Source organism: Manacus candei, unplaced genomic scaffold (assembly GCF_025592945.1).
Source record: "Manacus candei isolate 608988 ecotype Guabito, Panama unplaced genomic scaffold, ASM2559294v1 h1tg000011l, whole genome shotgun sequence".
Taxonomy (NCBI): domain Eukaryota; kingdom Metazoa; phylum Chordata; class Aves; order Passeriformes; family Pipridae; genus Manacus; species Manacus candei.
This window is the reverse complement of record NW_026138059.1, coordinates 14,458,834-14,476,940: the sequence shown is the minus strand read 5'-3', so window position 1 is coordinate 14,476,940 and position 18,107 is coordinate 14,458,834. Positions and strand designations below refer to the sequence as shown.

Here is an 18,107-nt window from a genome sequence, read left to right as displayed (position 1 = left end):
GTGGCCCTTCATTATTGTAGCTGTTTGGTTATGTTTTTAGAGTAGTAGTTATTTTCTAGAACATAGTTCACAATTTAACAGTGTTTTCTAGGCATTCTAAAAATAGTCACAAATATTTTTTACTCTAGTATTCACTGTGAATAGCAAATATATTACTTGTAACTGGGTACTAAATACATGGAGAGGTTCTTTCTTTTTTTTTTTTCTTTTTAAACTCAAATGTGGGAAAAAAATCTTGGCCTTATTTACACATTTTGGGCTTGGCTTGGAGATTCTGTTTCTAGTTGCTCTCTTCTCTTCCTTGTAAGGATTGCCTGTTTTCAACTGATGGCTTGCTTTGCAAAAGAGACAGAATATATCAACCGCGATATTATGAATTCACCAAATGAGATGCATATACATTTTAGCACAAACATCCAATAAAAATAAATACATCTGCAGTGAACATGGTAAATTATATGCAAACTTACACTATAATAATAAACAGGAAACAGCAGCATCTGAGTCTGCAACTGGCTTCTCAGGAGGCTCCATGCCTCCAGCTGTGGTAGCAGCTGTGGATCTGGCTCTGGAACTCTTGCTGAAACAAGCTGACAAAGGGCTGATTACAACATGGAGTTCAGTTTCTGCTTGGATTCGTTTTCCTTTTAACGCCCTTTAGTTAAGAAAAGTTTGCTCATTTACCCTGTTTGAGGTTTTATATTCTTCTCTTCATAGGCATTGGGCTGGTGTGGTGTTTATCACCATTCCTAGTGACCTTGATTTTGGGGACCTTATACTGTCTATACCATTTCTGGAGCATTGCAATTTGGTTTCGGCTTACTGGAAGAAATTGAAAACTCTCTTCCTCTTCCTTCTCTCTTCATCCCCAGAGACTGTTCAGCATTTTTGTGCAAAATATTATGCAGTAAAGTTGTCTATTTTTTTATTTTTATATGCACAGAAAACAATTCAGTAGAAGACCAAATGATCCTCACCTGCAGTGAAATCTGTAGAACAGGGAAGAGACTGGGAAAACTCTGCCAGGTGAAACAAGTAGAAAACTTCTTTTTATCACTTTTTATTAAAGGGAGAAATTCTGATTTCACAAAACATCATATACCCATGTGTTTCTAAAGCAGCTGTATAGATATGTTCGCTTGAAGGTCCTTCTTTCCACCCTGGTTTAATGGGCTCTTTTCTTGATGGCATGCTGAAGATGTAGTTAAGCTACATCTGGCCTTGATTCAGCAGAGACTTAAGCACATACTTAGAATTAAACACTTCCATTGCAGAATCTGCTTTGTGAACTCCCAGTTTGCTTCTGCTCTCATACTGTGGAGTGTCTCTGGTGAATATCCTGAGATTAGGATATTCTTTTTCATTACACTGTATTTTTTTCTTTCAGTCCTGCTATCTTTTTGGAAAACAGCTGTATTTTCCAACTTAATTGAATTCCCAAATTAAATCCCACTTGCTTCTGCAACTTATTGCTCAAACTCTTCTTTTTTCCTCTGCTGCTTTTCTTCATGTAGGATCTTGCTTTTTCCACTAAGAAAAATAGATACAGTATCCTTTTCCTTCTGTCACTCTCTTCTCTCTCCCCTCCCCAGATCCTTTCTCCTCTACTGTCAGAGCAGCAGAAGTTTCTTGTCGACTTTCCGTGTACCCCTTCCACTTGCCCCAGTGACCCCATGCTCTGTTCTTCCTCCTATTTCTTCCCTCCCTTATTCTCTTTCTTAACTTCTCACTGTCCTCTGGCTCTTTTCCACTTGCAGTATAAGCAAGCATTTGCCTCTTAAAACTTGCACCTTTGACCCTACTTGGTTCTTCATATCGTATCTCATCGCCTATCTCTTCTTTATTCCTAAACTCATTGAAGGCGTTGTTTATAATTACTGTCTGGGGACCCTCTTCTGTGATTCCCTCCTATAACTCCCACACTTTGGCTTCTGTTCCTTGCTTGCAACTGCAACAGCTCTCACCAAACTCCCTGATGACAAGATCTCGGAAACAGTAGTCTTTCCTCATTCTTCTTGACTTGTCAGTAGTGTTTGCTGCAGTTGACCAGACTGTTCTTTAAATTTTTATTGTCTGTTTCTCTCCATGGCTCTGTTTTGGTCATTTTCTTCTTTCTAAGCAGTTCTTCAGCATGTTCTTCAAAGTTGTCTCCCATTTTGGAAGTGTGTGGGGGGAGGTCCTGGGGCTCTGCTTTGGTTGGATTCTCTTGTGGTTTTGATGCCTTATGGGTTATTTCATACTGAAAAAAAAAATGTAGCAGCCAAACATATCTGTAGATAACAGATCTACCTCCCTTGAGAAACTTAGTTCCTCACACTCTTGCTTATTAATTTGGAAGCACACAAATGCAATTACAAAGCATCCCACTCAGCGCTGCCTTCACTGTAGATGTCTTGGCAAATACTCAGAGCAGACATATGATTATCTTCCCTCTTTCACACAGACGTGTATTTTCTCTTTTGGTATGCTAGGCTCTCTGTATCCCTAGTTTTACTCAGCCCTTGCTTGCATATGCTCCAGCTTGTATGAACTTTTCTACAAATGGCTCAAATTTTATCTCTTATTTCCAGTAACAATACGCTAAGATCTTGTCAAAAGGAATTTATATTTTATAATGTCCTCTATTAAAAATGCTTATCCTGATATATGTCTGGACCGCATTCCTCATTTTGAGCATTTCATTTTCTTTGTCATTGCCATCAACTGAGTCCCTTTTCTATTGCTTCTGTCCGTTTTCAGTGGAATCTCAGTGCTTTTTTTGGTTTGTTTTTTATTGACAGTGCCAAAAAATTTAATGTTATCACCACATTTCTACTTTTTATTCCAATTCATTAAATGAAAATGTTAGATAAAATTCTGCCAAGATCATTCTTGATGAACTCTACTGAAGAATTGTTCTTTCACTGTCCACAGGACTTTGTTGTCTCTCTGATAGGAAGTTCTTTTCCTGTCAAATTCTTTCAGTGATCCTTATTTTCTCCAGTTTAATATTGAATATTAGATGCCCAAATATATCTGTCATATTTTCCTTGTTTAAAATGTAAGTCTAGTCACAGTGGTGTAAGTATGCGGAGAGTTCATAATCTCAAACAGATTTGTGTATTGTAGTAGGCAGATTTCTCAGGTCACCACATACTTTCATACCCCAGCAGGCCCAGCTGAATTATGTGAGCTCAGGCAATCTGCTCGCTGGTGTGAACCACAGGGAGTATTCCCTTGTTCTCTAGATACCTTTTGGTCTACTTTTGCTTTTGTTTGCCCTACTCCATTCCAGATGTCATTCATGCCATATTATTACTACCAAATGCATGTCTTCTTGGTCTGACATATGTAGCCATTAGAAACCTGTAAAGATATATGTAAATAAAGGGAACATGTGCACATATGTTCTGTATGTTTTGCATTTACTTAGTATTTAGGACTGTTCTTGATCACTTCATAAAAAAGTGGTGTGGCTAATTTTGAAAATAATTTCAGTAAGTATATGTATTTGCTAGCTCTAGGCACTGTAGTATTATGTAAAAAGCAATCCTTTGGGACTGAAATTTTTCATGCTTAGTTTAATTTGAAAAACTTTGTATGCATAAAAAAAATAATAAGGAAATTATCCTGAATTGCTTTTGAGTTATGTGTCACTGAAAATTGGGGCAGTGTTTAACTGTTTACAGTAGCTACTTTTTTGACTTTAATGTAGATAAGAAAATTCATAATTTTGAAATTTAAACAGTGGCATCTATAATTGGGGCTGATATCTAATGAATTCTGTGGCCAAGTTTCAAAAAAGCTGTTTTTCATAATGACATACTGATAATTGAAATCATGCCTCACAGGCATCTGGACTAAAATTATGAGCAAGATGTAATGGACCCAACCACTTTCATGGAAACAAAATTAATTTCCATTTCTTTGTCAGGGCTAATCAAGTTCTTTTTAGATTCAAGGTTTGTTTCACTCTTGCTGCTATTTCTAGTGTGCCAAGATCATACTTTCATATAAGGGAGGTAATATGTTCTATGCATTAAAATATGGACCTTTTTTCACAATTTCTTTTTGCCTGTTACTGATCCTAATTTCACATTCTATCAACCACTTCCTCCTTCAACTGCAAAGAAACAATACATCCTTCACCCTGCAAACCTTGACTACGTACAAACTGGCATCTGTTCAATCCCTTTTGCATTATACAGTGTATAATTTTACATTATATCCTTCAATGTTGAGCAAAAGGGAATGACAGGAGAGTGATGAAGGCTCTTGTTCTTCTGTAAAGCAATTAAGCAACCTCCCACTGGGACTCTGCCTGCCTCTGAATCTGTTGTAAATCTTTTTAGAGTCACACTTTTGATTTTGACTGGCTGTTTCTGGTTAGTTTAATCGTATTCCTAATAAATTTAAGATAAATAATTAGAAGTTTAATTAGAATTTCATGGCTCTTAATTGTCATTAAAAAGGGGAAATTTAAACCAAATCCTATGCTAAAAGAGCATTAGGGCTGAACAATGGAAGTTTGGTTGTGGCTTTCAATTTCTGTGCTTTATGGGGCCAGTAGCTGCTGAGGGACATGGTTTGGCTTCTCAGTTTCTTCTTATCCCAAGGCCTACCTAAATTGCAGTTTGCAATGGAGCTATAATTCTTCTGGGGCAATGGGACAGAGATGCCAATACAGAGAGAGAGGATGGAAACTACCTCATTCACCACAGTTCTGATGACTTATGAGATGGTGGGGTTGTTAAAAGTTGTTTGCGTCCATGTGTTGCTTTCTCTGATCTGAGTAGCTAGTACAAGGAAGAAAGTGGTATCTTCCTCTGAATACCTTCTGTGGGCTAGGCAAGGCAAAGCTTGAGCTGCCTCTTGCAACTTCATAAGGAAATACCAAGAAAAATGAAGTCTCCTGCAGCATCATTAACTTGGCTTCGTTGCCAGTCCTTTACACCCTGTGACATACATTGGGTGTAAATAAAGCTGTGATTTAAAAGGAAAATTAACAAACCTGCTATTTTCTTCTGATTTAATTTTAACTTTGCATTCAAATCTTTGTTCTGCATTGACTGTCTTAAATATTAAAAATTATATTTAACCCATTTTTAAATGTCACATGGATGAATACATGCATTTGGTAGATATATACATATAAAACAGAAGTATCATTGTGTGTTCTTTCTATTACAGGTATGTGTCGTGTGCGCTGGGATGCCCATATGAAGGAAATATCACACCAGCTAAAGTGGCAGAAGTAAGAGTGAACTTCTGGCTTGTCTTTTTAATGACTCAAAAATACAATTTAAAATGTCTATAAGTCATGTTCTCTACTTAATCATAAAAAGATCTTAAATGGATAAAAATTAAGGAAAACAAGGACAAAATATACCTAATGCTAAAACTGGGTGCATAACGTCACTCAACCATGTGCAGTCAAATATGAGAAAAATAGTGTATTTTGGTTGTTATCAGTCATGAAAAAAGAAAAGTTCTATTTCCTCTACAAAGTAAGTAGGAAATGCTTAAGGAAATAGACTCTAGCACATATGTCAGTAGACTGTGTTGTCCAAGATGGTTCCCAGCACCACCTCTTTTTTTTAAATCCATTTTATACTGGAATAAGCATACTGTGCTGTCAGCTGGTAGAGCCTCTGCTACAATGTGCTTCAGGTGAGTGTCATGTGATTGATACATGAGCCAAAACTCAGCCCCAATATGACTTCTTAAATTGCTCTACTGCCATGATGGAGTAAGTTGCACCCACCCTTCCTGCCCCCTTTTCCCCTTTAGGATAAAGGATAAGGAAGAAGATATCTTAATGCAGCCTTTTTTTCCCAGCAGGGAGGTGAGTGAAACACAAGTGTAAAATTTTGTAGGAAGGCAAAGAGGGTATGAAAGCTGAAATGGATGTTAAAAAACAAAGCGGAGAGAGAATTCAAAAGGCAGAAGGCAGAACACACTGGCCTTCCACCTAGGGATAGACTTGTCTTCTCTGTTACACTTAATCACTTATTTTTGTTGATCTAGCAGAATAACCAAACAATTGTCTTTTACTTTGTAGCCCTAGCAGCTAGTCCACATTTGTCTAATATATTATGTTCTGCATGGGTGGTTTTCAGGTCCTCTTCTCCTGTATCTTCTCTAGTATACATTCCATAAGCAACTTGGTATAATACTTCTCCCACAGCAGCCACACATACTCATATTTGAAAAAAAGTAGCTAATTTGAAAGGTAATCAGTATTTCTAAATTAATTTGTTCTAATATGTGAAGGTTAGTTAGCTTTAGTTAGAGCAGTGATGACATATTGGTTATCGTGTTCCTCAACAGGCTTCTTTTTTTAACTCCCTTGCACGAAGAGCTCCTTTGATCAATGCTTGGTGTCAGGGCAGTTTTCCCAAGGGGAGTAGCACAAGACTCATGCATAGTAAAACTGCTCAGTGGTGCAGAACACAATGCCATTCAATCAACAAAGCTGCAAGCTCATAATCACATCCTAATTACACCGACAAAACAGTGTGTTCTCTTCTCCCACACCCTCCTCCCAAAAATCCAGGTTGAAAACTTACAAAGACATAACTAATGGGCTGCCTCCTACTATGGTAAAGTAGAAAATTCAGTTTGAAAAACTTCCATTCAGCTTCCAAGCATGCACATTCTTCTTGAAAATAAGTATAGATCTCTTTGTAAGAGTCACTTTAAGGTTAAATCCTGACATCAGTGGTGATGATGAACTTGTTAGCAGAGTTTCATCCTCTCTTCTTTCATCTTTCAGAACTTTGTTTTCAGAAGGCTGAAAGACCTAAGGACTCAACATGGAAAAGAAGTGAATGCAATATGATTTCTAGCAGTTTATATAGTCTCAGTTATTACTGAAACGCTCATCTAGAAAAACTTAGAATCATGAATTAGAAAGAACAGGAGAAAAAAAAAAGCCATCTTCTTCCTTTACCCTGATCTTAAAGAAAAGCTGAGGTTTGGGGAGTAGCTCGATGTAATCCACCCCTAACTGCAGATGATTGTGTTCTTTCTTACAACGGTATTCTAGTTAAAATGCCTGCCATGTGTTGATGATATAAAAATATACCATGTGATAGAATCCCTTTTGCAATCTGGTGATTGTCCCCTTCTTAAAATGTATATTGAATTTGTGTTGATATGAACCAGTGAGCCTGACTTTAAAGCACAGTTTTACTACATTTGCAATAGTCATAGCACTTCCAAGCCTTAAGCAGGGCAATTCAGACAATGTGAAGTTCTTTTTCAGCTGTTCTTTGAATTAAGTGAACAGCAATATTAATCCAGCACTTCCAAGACTGCTGGTGCAGCACTTTGTCAGCTTCCTCAGACATATTCACAGTAATCCCACTGATGCAGTCCTTGAATTGCTTTAACAGCAGAGTGCAGTGCAACTGAAGATGTCTTGGAAAAGAGTTGTATTTTTTCATTTCTAAAAATCTAGACTGGTATTCTGTTCCAGTGGAGTGGTCTTTTGGGATCATTAATACACAATGGGGAATCCTAAAGGGGACAAACATTTTCAGCAGCTGAAAGTAAGGTGAAATGTTTCCAAATAAATTCAACAGAAATAAGATGGAAAGATCCTGAATTCAATTTCCAAAGCAATATTGTCGGTGAAAACACGATTTTGTGCTTCTGAATATATGTTTCTCTTCATGCAAAAATTATGAAGCCAGGCCTCAGTTCTTTTACTCGTGCAAAAAACTCCTCAAAGAAATATTTAGGGTTCTACTTACATAAGTAAGATCTATTTGTATACGATTTTGTTTGGTATTAAGAAAATTTTTAAAACTTAAGGACTAGAATGTTAATTAAGTTGCAGTTTTGCTTTGTTGGTATTTTAGTGTTTGATTTCATGAAAAGCAAACAAAATTAATATAGCAAAATTAATATTGACTGCAACATGTTAAAACTTCAGTTTTTATTGATTTTTTTAAGCACCAAGAGAAAGCAAAATCAGGCTTCTTGTTAATTATTTATTGTCTTAGTTTGGCCATGTGCTTGGCTTCATGTAATAAGCAAACAAAATGGCACAGCTTATAAGCTGAAAACTACACGAAGAAAACCAAACAGCTGGGGAGTCCCCAGAGAGAGAAAAATGTTGGGAAAGGACTTGACAGAAAATTTGTAGTTTTAAAATTTTGCTTACTTGGATTCTGTGGGAGAGCCAAAAGCAAATTTTTGATGGATTTGGCTTGGTTGGTTATTCCACGTACAGAAGCAGAACTATAAATTTAAAATAAGAGGATCTATGGGATCTTCTCGGATGACAATTTTCAAGAATGAATAGAGTGTGTGTGATAGATAGATCCACCTTAGTAGGTCAAAACCTGAAACCTGTACAGAAATATGTATTTTTAAATGTATATTCTTGACGATATTTTACATTCTTTTATCTTGACCTCTTCATGTTTTTCTGTTTCTAATCAGGTATCTAAGCGCCTGTACAGTATGGGCTGTTATGAAATCTCTCTGGGAGATACAATTGGTGTGGGGACTCCTGGAAGTATGAAAAAAATGTTGGAAGCTGTTATGAAAGAAATTCCTCTGAGCGCTCTTGCTGTTCACTGTCATGACACGTATGGTCAGGCGTTAGCCAATATCCTCACAGCCATACAGGTAACTCAGTTTCTCTTTTTATACATACAATAGTAATAGTCTTAGTTTAATTCAAATGTGCAATTTTAAAAAATGCTGCTCTTAAAAAGATCATTAGAAGAGGAAAAGGCACTCACTAAACTTTCAGAAAGTGTCACTCTCACATCAGCTTGTCAATAGGTATTACTCCGGTTGCTTTTACCAGAAAATGTCAATCCTTGTCTATTTATTACCTTCACTTTCATACAAAATCACTAAGAAACAGTGGAAACTACATTCCATTGATACTAGATGAAAGAGGGACATAAAATTAATTTTTTCTGCTATTTCAGATTCCACTTTTCTTAGAAACAACTGTATGTTTGTGGTCCACTAAACTAAAATTTCTATTTCACAAAGGTGTCTAGATAAAAAATGGAATAATGCACAATTACATCTTGATTTCAGATTATTGGTAATTATGTACACAGAATTGTCTAGATAATTTTACTGCTGTTGACATGCCTTCATTATTCTTTTTTTTTAATCAGTTATATCTTCCAAGTAAGATTAGCAACAACTTGTATTTAATCAGCTTTCATATCTGTGGCTAAATAATCAGAAATAGTTAATTTTCATAAGAGATTTTTTTTCTTATGTTGATATGTTTTTCAGAATAGGACATAATGCAAGAAAGAGACTACAGGTTCTAATGTCATTTTTGTAAAGATATAATCTTGAAAAATACCTTAATGTGCACATGTATTCATAAGGAGACCAGTTTTTACTAAGTATTACAGAATCAAAAGCTGTTTACAAATTGTAGGCCTTTATTGTTCTATTTTATACTTAATGGCATCTTCTGCTTCCTTGTAATTCAGGCAGCCATTTTGAAGGTGAAACTTTTCTTTGTCCTTAGTTATTCTGGCAGAGCTCATATTATGTTGTTTAGATATAACAGCAGTTGTGTTACCAGTATTAGTGATATAAGCCACAAGAAGGAACAAAGAAAGTTTCAATATGGGAATCCACAGGTATTTGATTATATAGTGAAGGACAAAATCTTGCAAAAAAGGTTCTAACTTTTACTCACAGCACTCACCCTTACTCACTTTTACTGTTGCAATTGCGTGTGTATGTATCATGGGATAAATAAATTGCTAATTTCACAGTTAGCTTCAGTTGCAGATGCAATAGCTAAAAGCATGAAAACCCCTGAGCATGGGAGGAGTTGGCCATAAAAGTACTTGAAGCATTGTTTTTCAAATCCTTCCTTAACATAATTGCTGTCATGGTGCCTACTAAACACTGAACAATGGCTGCTTTTTTAACCCCAGTATTTGCTGTGATTCTTGTCTCAAGTTTACCTCTTGCTTCTGTCTTTTTATTTACTGCTGAAATCAACTTTGTAAGACTTAAAGGGAAAAAAGCTCTTAGGTACCTAATACGCAGTTTAGGATAATTAACATGTAAATTCAAAGAGCAAAAGACCTAAAAGGAAACCCCTATGCAACTTTCTCAGATTTCTGGGAAGCCAGGGGTGCCTGAGACCCAGAAAAAAACTTCCCTCTGTGCTCAAGTTCTCCTACAGTGCATGTCTAAAGGTGCCGTGGTTTTGGCTGAGCTGAACTTGTCACAGATTTTGCCAAAAGTCCTTGATGAAGCAGGCATTACACAGTCTCTCTGACTGGCTTTGTGTAAGCTGCTCCTTGGCTCATTCTAAAGGTAGATCCCCAGGCTCTTGGATCCTCCAATGTGGTCTGCACCTCACAACATCCTCCCTTGTCTCAGGTCAAAACAAAGCAGCTACTCAGTGAATTATAGTTAAGCAATACTCCTTCTAAAACAGGACAACTTTTACAGGTCAGCCATGCTGAGAAGTGCCAAAGCCAGTGGATCAGCGTGCCCAGGTAACTTCTGGCCCTTGCTGTCAGGCTTTCCTGTATTTTCTTCCAAAGATACAGGAATAGCAAAGCACTGGAGTAAAAACCCTTGTTTTCAACTCAGCTGTTGTTTCATAGCCCAAACTCTCCACAGACACAATTCCTTACCCTTCCCCCTTTATGGGTCTGTGTGACCGACACAATATTTCATCAAGACTGAAATGTATTTGGAGGGTTGTAGAAACAATAGGCTACAGTGATTGTTTGAAAACAAGTTTAAAGAACATTCAGCAAACAAATTACACTCTTCCTAAGACATTGCAAAATACAACCTCAAGCTGAGTACTATTGTATTGTATATTGTATTTCCTAAGAATTAATGAATGACAGCTGGAAAGCCACAAATCACTCTGCACTAATTCAGGCATTGCTTCGATGGGAGATCTCCTAAGAGTGGAAAGAGGTGCTGGTGATTCAGTAAGTGATTTTTTTATAAAGATCACATTGTTCCATGCAGGATTATACTACCCAGAATATTTTCTTCTGGTTGGGGCTGATCCAAAGTCATCTAGAACGGACAGGCTGTATCTGTATAAGAAATTAGCAGGGCAGTGGTCTTGCAATTTTAGCATTCAGTTTTATGTGTGTTGTTTTAGCAAAAGGATAGGTAGTGAAAGATGGGAGAGAGATTAGCCATCTTTTAAAGAGTAAGTAATTTTTTGCGTTGCTAAAGTGAGTAATACAAATAGAAAGCATTGCCTAGAAAAATGAAGTTTATTTTATGAAGAGAATCTGTGTAAAAATGTGAGGAACATGAAGTGATGCTTGAAAACAAACCAATAAACATTTAAAGTACAAACATGACTGGCTCTTAGTTAAATGGTTTAATATAAAAATACCAGAGTATAAATTGACCAAAGAGGTAAATTCAGAAGATGGGAAGTGATGTGGAGATCTAGTTAGAGATTATGGTATTCTGAGTAAAATTACATATGTGGCTTAGCTAATGTGACAAACAAAATGTAGCTAAAAGAAGTAGTAAAACATTTATAGGAAATTATTACAGACCTCCAAGGAAGGGTAAAAAGATGGGTCAGGAAACTTCTGCAGAGGCCCTGGTAAGGTAGACCATTGATCTAAGACGATTCGAGTTTCCTTGACAGTTGACTCTTGTTGTGTGTACAGAATGGGTAAGAAAGGGAAGTTTTTAATGGAAGTGTTATGGAAATCTTTTCCCTTAAAGCTTGTGTAGTTGACAGAAATAGGTTTGTCTTTCTTCATAGCACATATACAAACATGAGAAAGAATACGCTAAGAGGCAAAGAGGAGTTTTGGCTGGCTGTGATACCTCAATAAATGAAACAATCTCATGGTAGTCCCATAGAACTTTATCAAATTCAAATCACTATCATAATTCATTAGTATGAACTGATCCCTACACTACTGGGATCAAATACGAACTTAAAGAAAACAAGACTGACAAGGACCAAGGATTTTTACCACATTGTGTAATCATTTCCACCTTATTGGACACAGTGAAATGAATGAGATTGATTACATGCCAAATGAAACCACTTTTTATTAGTTCTTTTTCCAGAAAACAGGAATTTTGAAATAAAATCCCCAGTTTAGTACTAGAAAGAATTTAGCAAGCCTCTAATTAAACTTTCAAGGTTCAGACTGCAAAATCCAAATTTGAGAGTGCGAGTACAAATAGTTTTTATGAAGATTTAGAATTTATTTTTGAAATTGAAATTTAAAAACAGAATAGATTTTGAGCTTCATATAGAATGTAATTTTGAGATAAAAAAGCTAAGTTACCTGAGTGGGCAAGTGATCAAAATACATACATGCCCAGTCAAATTATCTGAGCCCTGTAACCCTCCACTTCTTTTCACCTGCACAGCCTGGCACTCTGTAAGTCATTATGTAGTACAGTGTGAAGGTGGGAAAGACTTGCTATATGAAGCATGCACATTTTTTAGGATATTGAAAAAATGTTAATATTTTTGCATTCTTATTTTGAGAGCATAGAAGTGGAAAGGTTTCAGCAAACCTCACAAGTTTGCTTTTCTCTGCTGTTTACAAATATATGCCAGGAAGCTGCAGAAGACTTTGAAGAGATCTCCAGAAACTAATTTCAGGGTTCAGATAGGGAAATATTAGAAAACACAGCTTGACTGAGAATAGCTGTACAGAATTCAGGAAGGGCTGGTCATGCTTCAGTATTTTGCTGGAATTCTTTGAGGCAGTCACTGCCAAGGAAGACAAAGGATATACAGTGGCCATCATATGCTTTGATTTTTCAGAAAACAATTTATAGTGTCCTGTACTGGAAGTTAATATTAAGGCGTGGAGGCATATAATAAGTGGAAAGTTGGCTAAATGGCAGGAAACAAATAGAATTATGAAACAGAATTTTTTCAAACTGGAAAGCACCATCAGTGTGGTTGTGGATCCTAGGCCTGTGCTTGTGGATCAGTGGGCCTGTGGGTCCTAGGTTTTCCTGATTAAATGAATAATTTGCAATACCATGATGCTCATGTTAAGGGCAGTTGTTCTAAAGTGTAGAAATTAGGTTTTGCAAATTTTACATTTGTGAAAAATTCTGAAAAACAGGATATCTGGCAGAATTTGTAAGTGGAAATCTGTGTAATATTCTAAACTATGCAAAAGAAAAAGTTTGGGATCAAACATAAGAGTACAGGAATACATATAATTTTAAGTAAAGCGAGAGACTATTACAACATGCCTGTCCTTTAAAATAAGGGTCTTCCTATAGCTTTCTGCCTTTGGGTTTCTGTAGGAACTAATTTATCCTAGGTATTTTCTGGGTTTGAAGTGTAAACAGTGCTTTTGAATTATTTGTCAGCAAACTAAAAGAGCTGTTGGCAGTAACACAAAATTCTTTAGACAACGTCAGTTTGCTTTTTTGTTTCTGTTTCCTTTTATTCTCCCTTCCCATGAAAATGACATAGCACTTAGCTAAAGGTAGTAATTAAAAAAGCAGACATGAAGGAGTACGTGATATTAGGAAAGAAAGTGAGTAGAATTGTTTAATATTGAAAGCTAACATGACAGGTGAATAAGACTCTATTTGAAAGCAGATAAGTTAGGAGGAAAATGGCAGGTCAATTGTGAAAATTTACCAGGCTGCAAGGTAGACATTTTCTTCCTGGGAAGAAAACTTAAAAGACAGTGTCTGCTTTGGTAAAGTAGCAACACACTTGCATTTTATCAAATAATATTGTTACTATGAGCAGTCAGCTAGTTACTTTTGTAAGTGAAAAAACATACTGCACAAATGAATAAATCAGACCTACATATGGGAAGAAAATAAAAACATAGGTGTTCATGCTAAAAATCTGACCAATGCTTTCCAGTATTTTCTCTTTTTTTTTTTTGGTCTTTTTATAGGTACTGGTTTTACATTGTTGCCTGTAATATCAGCAAAATAATACAACAAGCAAATGAACAAGCAGCACCACTCCTTCTTTTCTCAGATCAGTACAAAAGATATAGCAGCCCAATTTTTGCTCTTTCCTCAGATCAGTACAGAAGAAGTAGTAACTGTATTTTTATTAATTTCTGCTGCTTTTTGCAGAATGTGCATAGTATGCAATTTCTGAGGAACTGAAAATTTTTTACCTCTATCCCTATGTTTCAGAAAAACTTGATAGCCTGATAGTTCGCAAATTAATCATTGCTATTACTACAACTGCTACACTATTATTAGGGAAAAAATTAAATGGTAGACTTAGTTCAAGATTCTTATTTTTTGAACATTTTAGGATAGGAAGGGCAATATATTTGTTATTGGATATTGAAATAGCAGTGAGAGTGAGGCAAAAATTTGTTTACATGCATATACTGATAGATAGCCTATATGTATGGGTTTGTGGATTTTGGCTTTCATTTTAAATGAAACTTCATATATTATAAAGGATTAACAAATAATAAAAATCTACATTGTTCTAGCTGCTTCTAATATAATGATTGAATTTCAGAAGCTTTCAGCCCTAGTTACTGAACCAAAAACCTGAAGTCTAAACCTCTTTCAGTATACTAATCAGACAAAGAGATCCTTCATCAGGTATAGATTATTCTCATCTTCAAATTAACTCACTAGAGCTGACTTGGAACAGTAGACAAACTTCCCTTTGGCTTACAGTCAAACCTCAACTGTCTTTTAAAACATATTTAAACATTGATTTCCACATGCAAATCTACGCATCTTTCTTTATATCTCATTGAATTCATACGTATTTATCACTCTAGGTCTAAATGCAATATAAATTGAGAAATCATTGCAACAACTATAGAAATAAAATCTGAAGTGGTTTTAAAACCAAAGTTGCTTTTAAAAACCAAAGATCATTTCTGTACAAATAGTATTGAAGCTGTAGATTTATAAAAAAAATAATTTGGCCCAGATATTGCTTGCTCTTTTTCTGTGCTTGTGTCCTTGCATGCTTCTGCTTTTTTGTTGGAATGTTGTTTTATTGAAGTTTTCCTAATCACATCTTAAATGCTTTAATTTCTGAGTTCCCCATCCTGTAAGTGGTGTTCATTTGCACATTTGATTCTTCAGTGTCAGTGGTACATTTCAAGTCAAGCTTCATGGAAAATGGATCATTTTCTGATTGATTAAATCTAGCACCATTAAGGCCATACTGATTTGGTTGATCAGGACCTAAAATACATTCCAGTATTGCTTTCATTACTGTGCATCTTTTTCCTCTTGTGAATGCACTTCTTCCCATGCAAAAAAAACCCCAAACAGATGCAGAGAATTTACTCTAAATTATTCTCTTATCTTCATCAGATTCTGTTCTACTGCATCTTTAGTTGTCTAGTTGTCATATCAGGAACTATAGTTTGTAAAAGGTAAAGGAATTAGTATTAGTAGAATATGAGAAGACACTTCTGTCTTATTTCACCTTTTTCCAGATAATAAGAGGAAAAATTAGTGCTTGTAAACAAGGCTCACACAAAATAGCATAGAATATAATTTAGATACAAAATCAGCAGATTATAGGTGCTTTTTAGGGTAATACCGCATACAGACTGTTAGTGTGTCTGCTTTGTTCTCTTTTGTAAGGCCTTTTTGCCATTCTTTGCCTCTGTCAGTTCTCAAGCAGAGTAAATATTGTGCTGGCAACTCACTGCCAAGAAGAGAGAATGATGTGAACAGATACTGTGCTCCTGCATTCACTTAATCCTAATGTTTTCCTAGGCACTTATGTTAATTTTTTTTCTCTTTCACTATTTTCCTAGTCATTGTTTGATAGTTGTAGGTCCACATGGCCAGAGCAATAGTCTTTTTACAGACCTCCTTTTATCATCCCAACTGTGTCTTGTTTAACTTGACTATTTAAATGTCTAAGAGTCAGCATCATCCAGTTCTGAAGTGGACTGGGCAGTAATCCAGCTCTTTCTGTTAGAGACAGACATTAATTTTTTTTTGGACTAGAAACAAATCACTTCCAAATGCTGGAAATGTAAGAAGGCTTTTCAAAAAAAGGATTTCAGGTGTTTATAGAACAAATTAGTATAAAATAGTTTTCAAAATGCTAAGCCAAATTTAAAATAAATATTTAGTACTTTTAGAAGCTGTGAAAATATAGCACTGGAAAACTGAAGTCACTGATCTGTAGCATACATTAAAAAAATGGTGAGGGCACACCAGTGTCAAATTCCCCATACATATTTCTATTGTACCTCAACTGGATTGCATAAAAAAGGTAGGTGTTTTTTTTTTTACATGATCGATAGTGACTGGCTGTAGGTTTAATGAGATGACTGCCTGTAGCATTCAGAAATTGAACTGATAACTGTTATTTTACAACAGTTGTTGATTCAATTCCTAAAAATAAAAATCTAGATTATCAAGATGACTGGAAAATGAAGAATTTTCACTGGTCTGAAGATTGTTTCTTCTGCCTTAGGCAGCATCACGTAAGCAATCTCTCATTCACAGAAAGACAAGCTAGTTCTCCACGGCTGTTACCTGCCCCTTTTAGTTTTATGGTGTCTTGCTTGTCTCTCCCACATCTTTCAACTTTCACAACAAATCAAATGGGATTTCCACAAGTATCCTATACAACTGGCTCATCTCAGAGCTGCTCCACACTTGCAAGCCCACCCCATTCTCTCTTCTCAGCACCCCTCCCACAGCATGCATTTCTTCCTCAATTTCTGTCTCATCAGCTGTCACAGTAATTTTAGATATGAGGCTGTATGTCTGAATAGGATTTGCACTCCTGTGGTTGCTGTGTCACTCCTTTACAGCGTTGCCAGGCTTAGTATCTCCTGGCCTCTCTGGCACTATGGCCAGTTGCTATGAAAAGATTGCATCCAGAAAATCAAATTCTTACCCTCCAAAAAAATGTCAGGACTTCCAAACTGCCAACTGTGAATGATGGTGCTAGTTCCTAGACTGTGCCAGAAATTGCTTGGTGGAGCCCAGGCCAAAGCTGTGCCAGGGATTGTTACACAAAGGGGACAATTGAATTCCAGTCCTGATGTCATTTAGTTCCTTAGTCATATATATATATAGCCACAAAAGAGCACATCTTCCTGTGCATTAACATCACAAAAGAGAGACTTTTGCTGTCCTTCCTAGTGGCATTTGTAGTGACATTTGAGGATGTCCCTGGAGCTGAGATTTCAGAGGTTGTGGTCAGTTCTGAATGTGCTACTGGTGTCCCTGGGGATTTGAGCTTACATGCTGCACACTAAAAAGGTATATGGAGCAGTGACAGAAATAACATACAATATTTCAACATAATTTTAAAATGAATTGTAAAAGAAAAATTTCAAAATTTGGTGAGGATACAATTAAGTACCTTAAAAACCTGTTTTTATTCAGAATTTAATTCCTTGTTCAACTTACAAAGTATTTTGAAAATAAATTATTTCTATAAGTGTTGCTTGACTTGTTTTTTAGAAATTATCCCTGTAGTCATATTGCACTTTAATCAGGCTGTGACTCTGTATACATCAGCTAGAAGAAGATAAATGGCTTTTAGACATGTTTATTTTTCTCCTTGATGGGAATACTCCCTCTCCCTTTTTACCCTAAAGTAGTTTTTTCTTCAAGTTTAATAACAAGTGTAAAATAAGGACAGAACTACTACAGTGGTTCCCACTTAAAATTATTGTTTCTTTTCATGACCTTTCATTATGTGTGTGTCTAGTTTTTGTCTGAAAAAGAGGATATTGCACGGAACCTGAATTTCAGACCTAAGCAAGGGTCAGAGGAGTTTGCCATGGCAGGAACAGACTTGGGAGATCACAAATCCCAGGGTCTCCAGTAGGGAAGTGCAGTGTTTACAGGATGAGGCTTCCTTCCTTTCTGGACAGCTCTACAGACAGCTGTGCTGAGGGGGTGGAACTAAATCTCTGGCCATTCTTGCATATTTACAGCTCCTGGAAGGAATTTTGTTACCATCCAGCAAACAATAAAGGAGGAAGAGTTACTTCCTATTGCTGAGATACATCAGGTGGCTTTAAACAAGCTCTTAGGAGTAAATTAAACAGTAAAAAATCTGGAGATACTATGACCAGATAGACTGAAGTTCTGAACTCACTCCAAATGAGTGTGTTGGGTGTATCTTTGTAGCTGTATGAGAACAAGTGAGCATT

At 36.2% G+C, this 18,107-nt stretch overlaps 1 protein-coding gene across 4 annotated transcripts in view; it reads left to right on the top strand.

The window, feature by feature from the left end:
• Positions 1-18,107, top strand: part of HMGCLL1 (3-hydroxymethyl-3-methylglutaryl-CoA lyase like 1) — a 73,784-nt gene that overhangs the window by 39,340 nt on the left and 16,337 nt on the right. For 3 of the 4 annotated variants that reach the window (XM_051777883.1, XM_051777886.1, XM_051777885.1), the window contains exons 6-7: positions 5,170-5,233; positions 8,431-8,619. In XM_051777883.1, coding sequence (XP_051633843.1) covers positions 5,170-5,233; positions 8,431-8,619 — 253 coding nt within the window. Of the gene's footprint in view, positions 1-5,169; positions 5,234-8,430; positions 8,620-10,440; positions 10,488-18,107 lie in introns of all 4 variants that reach the window. The other variant, XM_051777884.1, reaches the window with a different exon arrangement.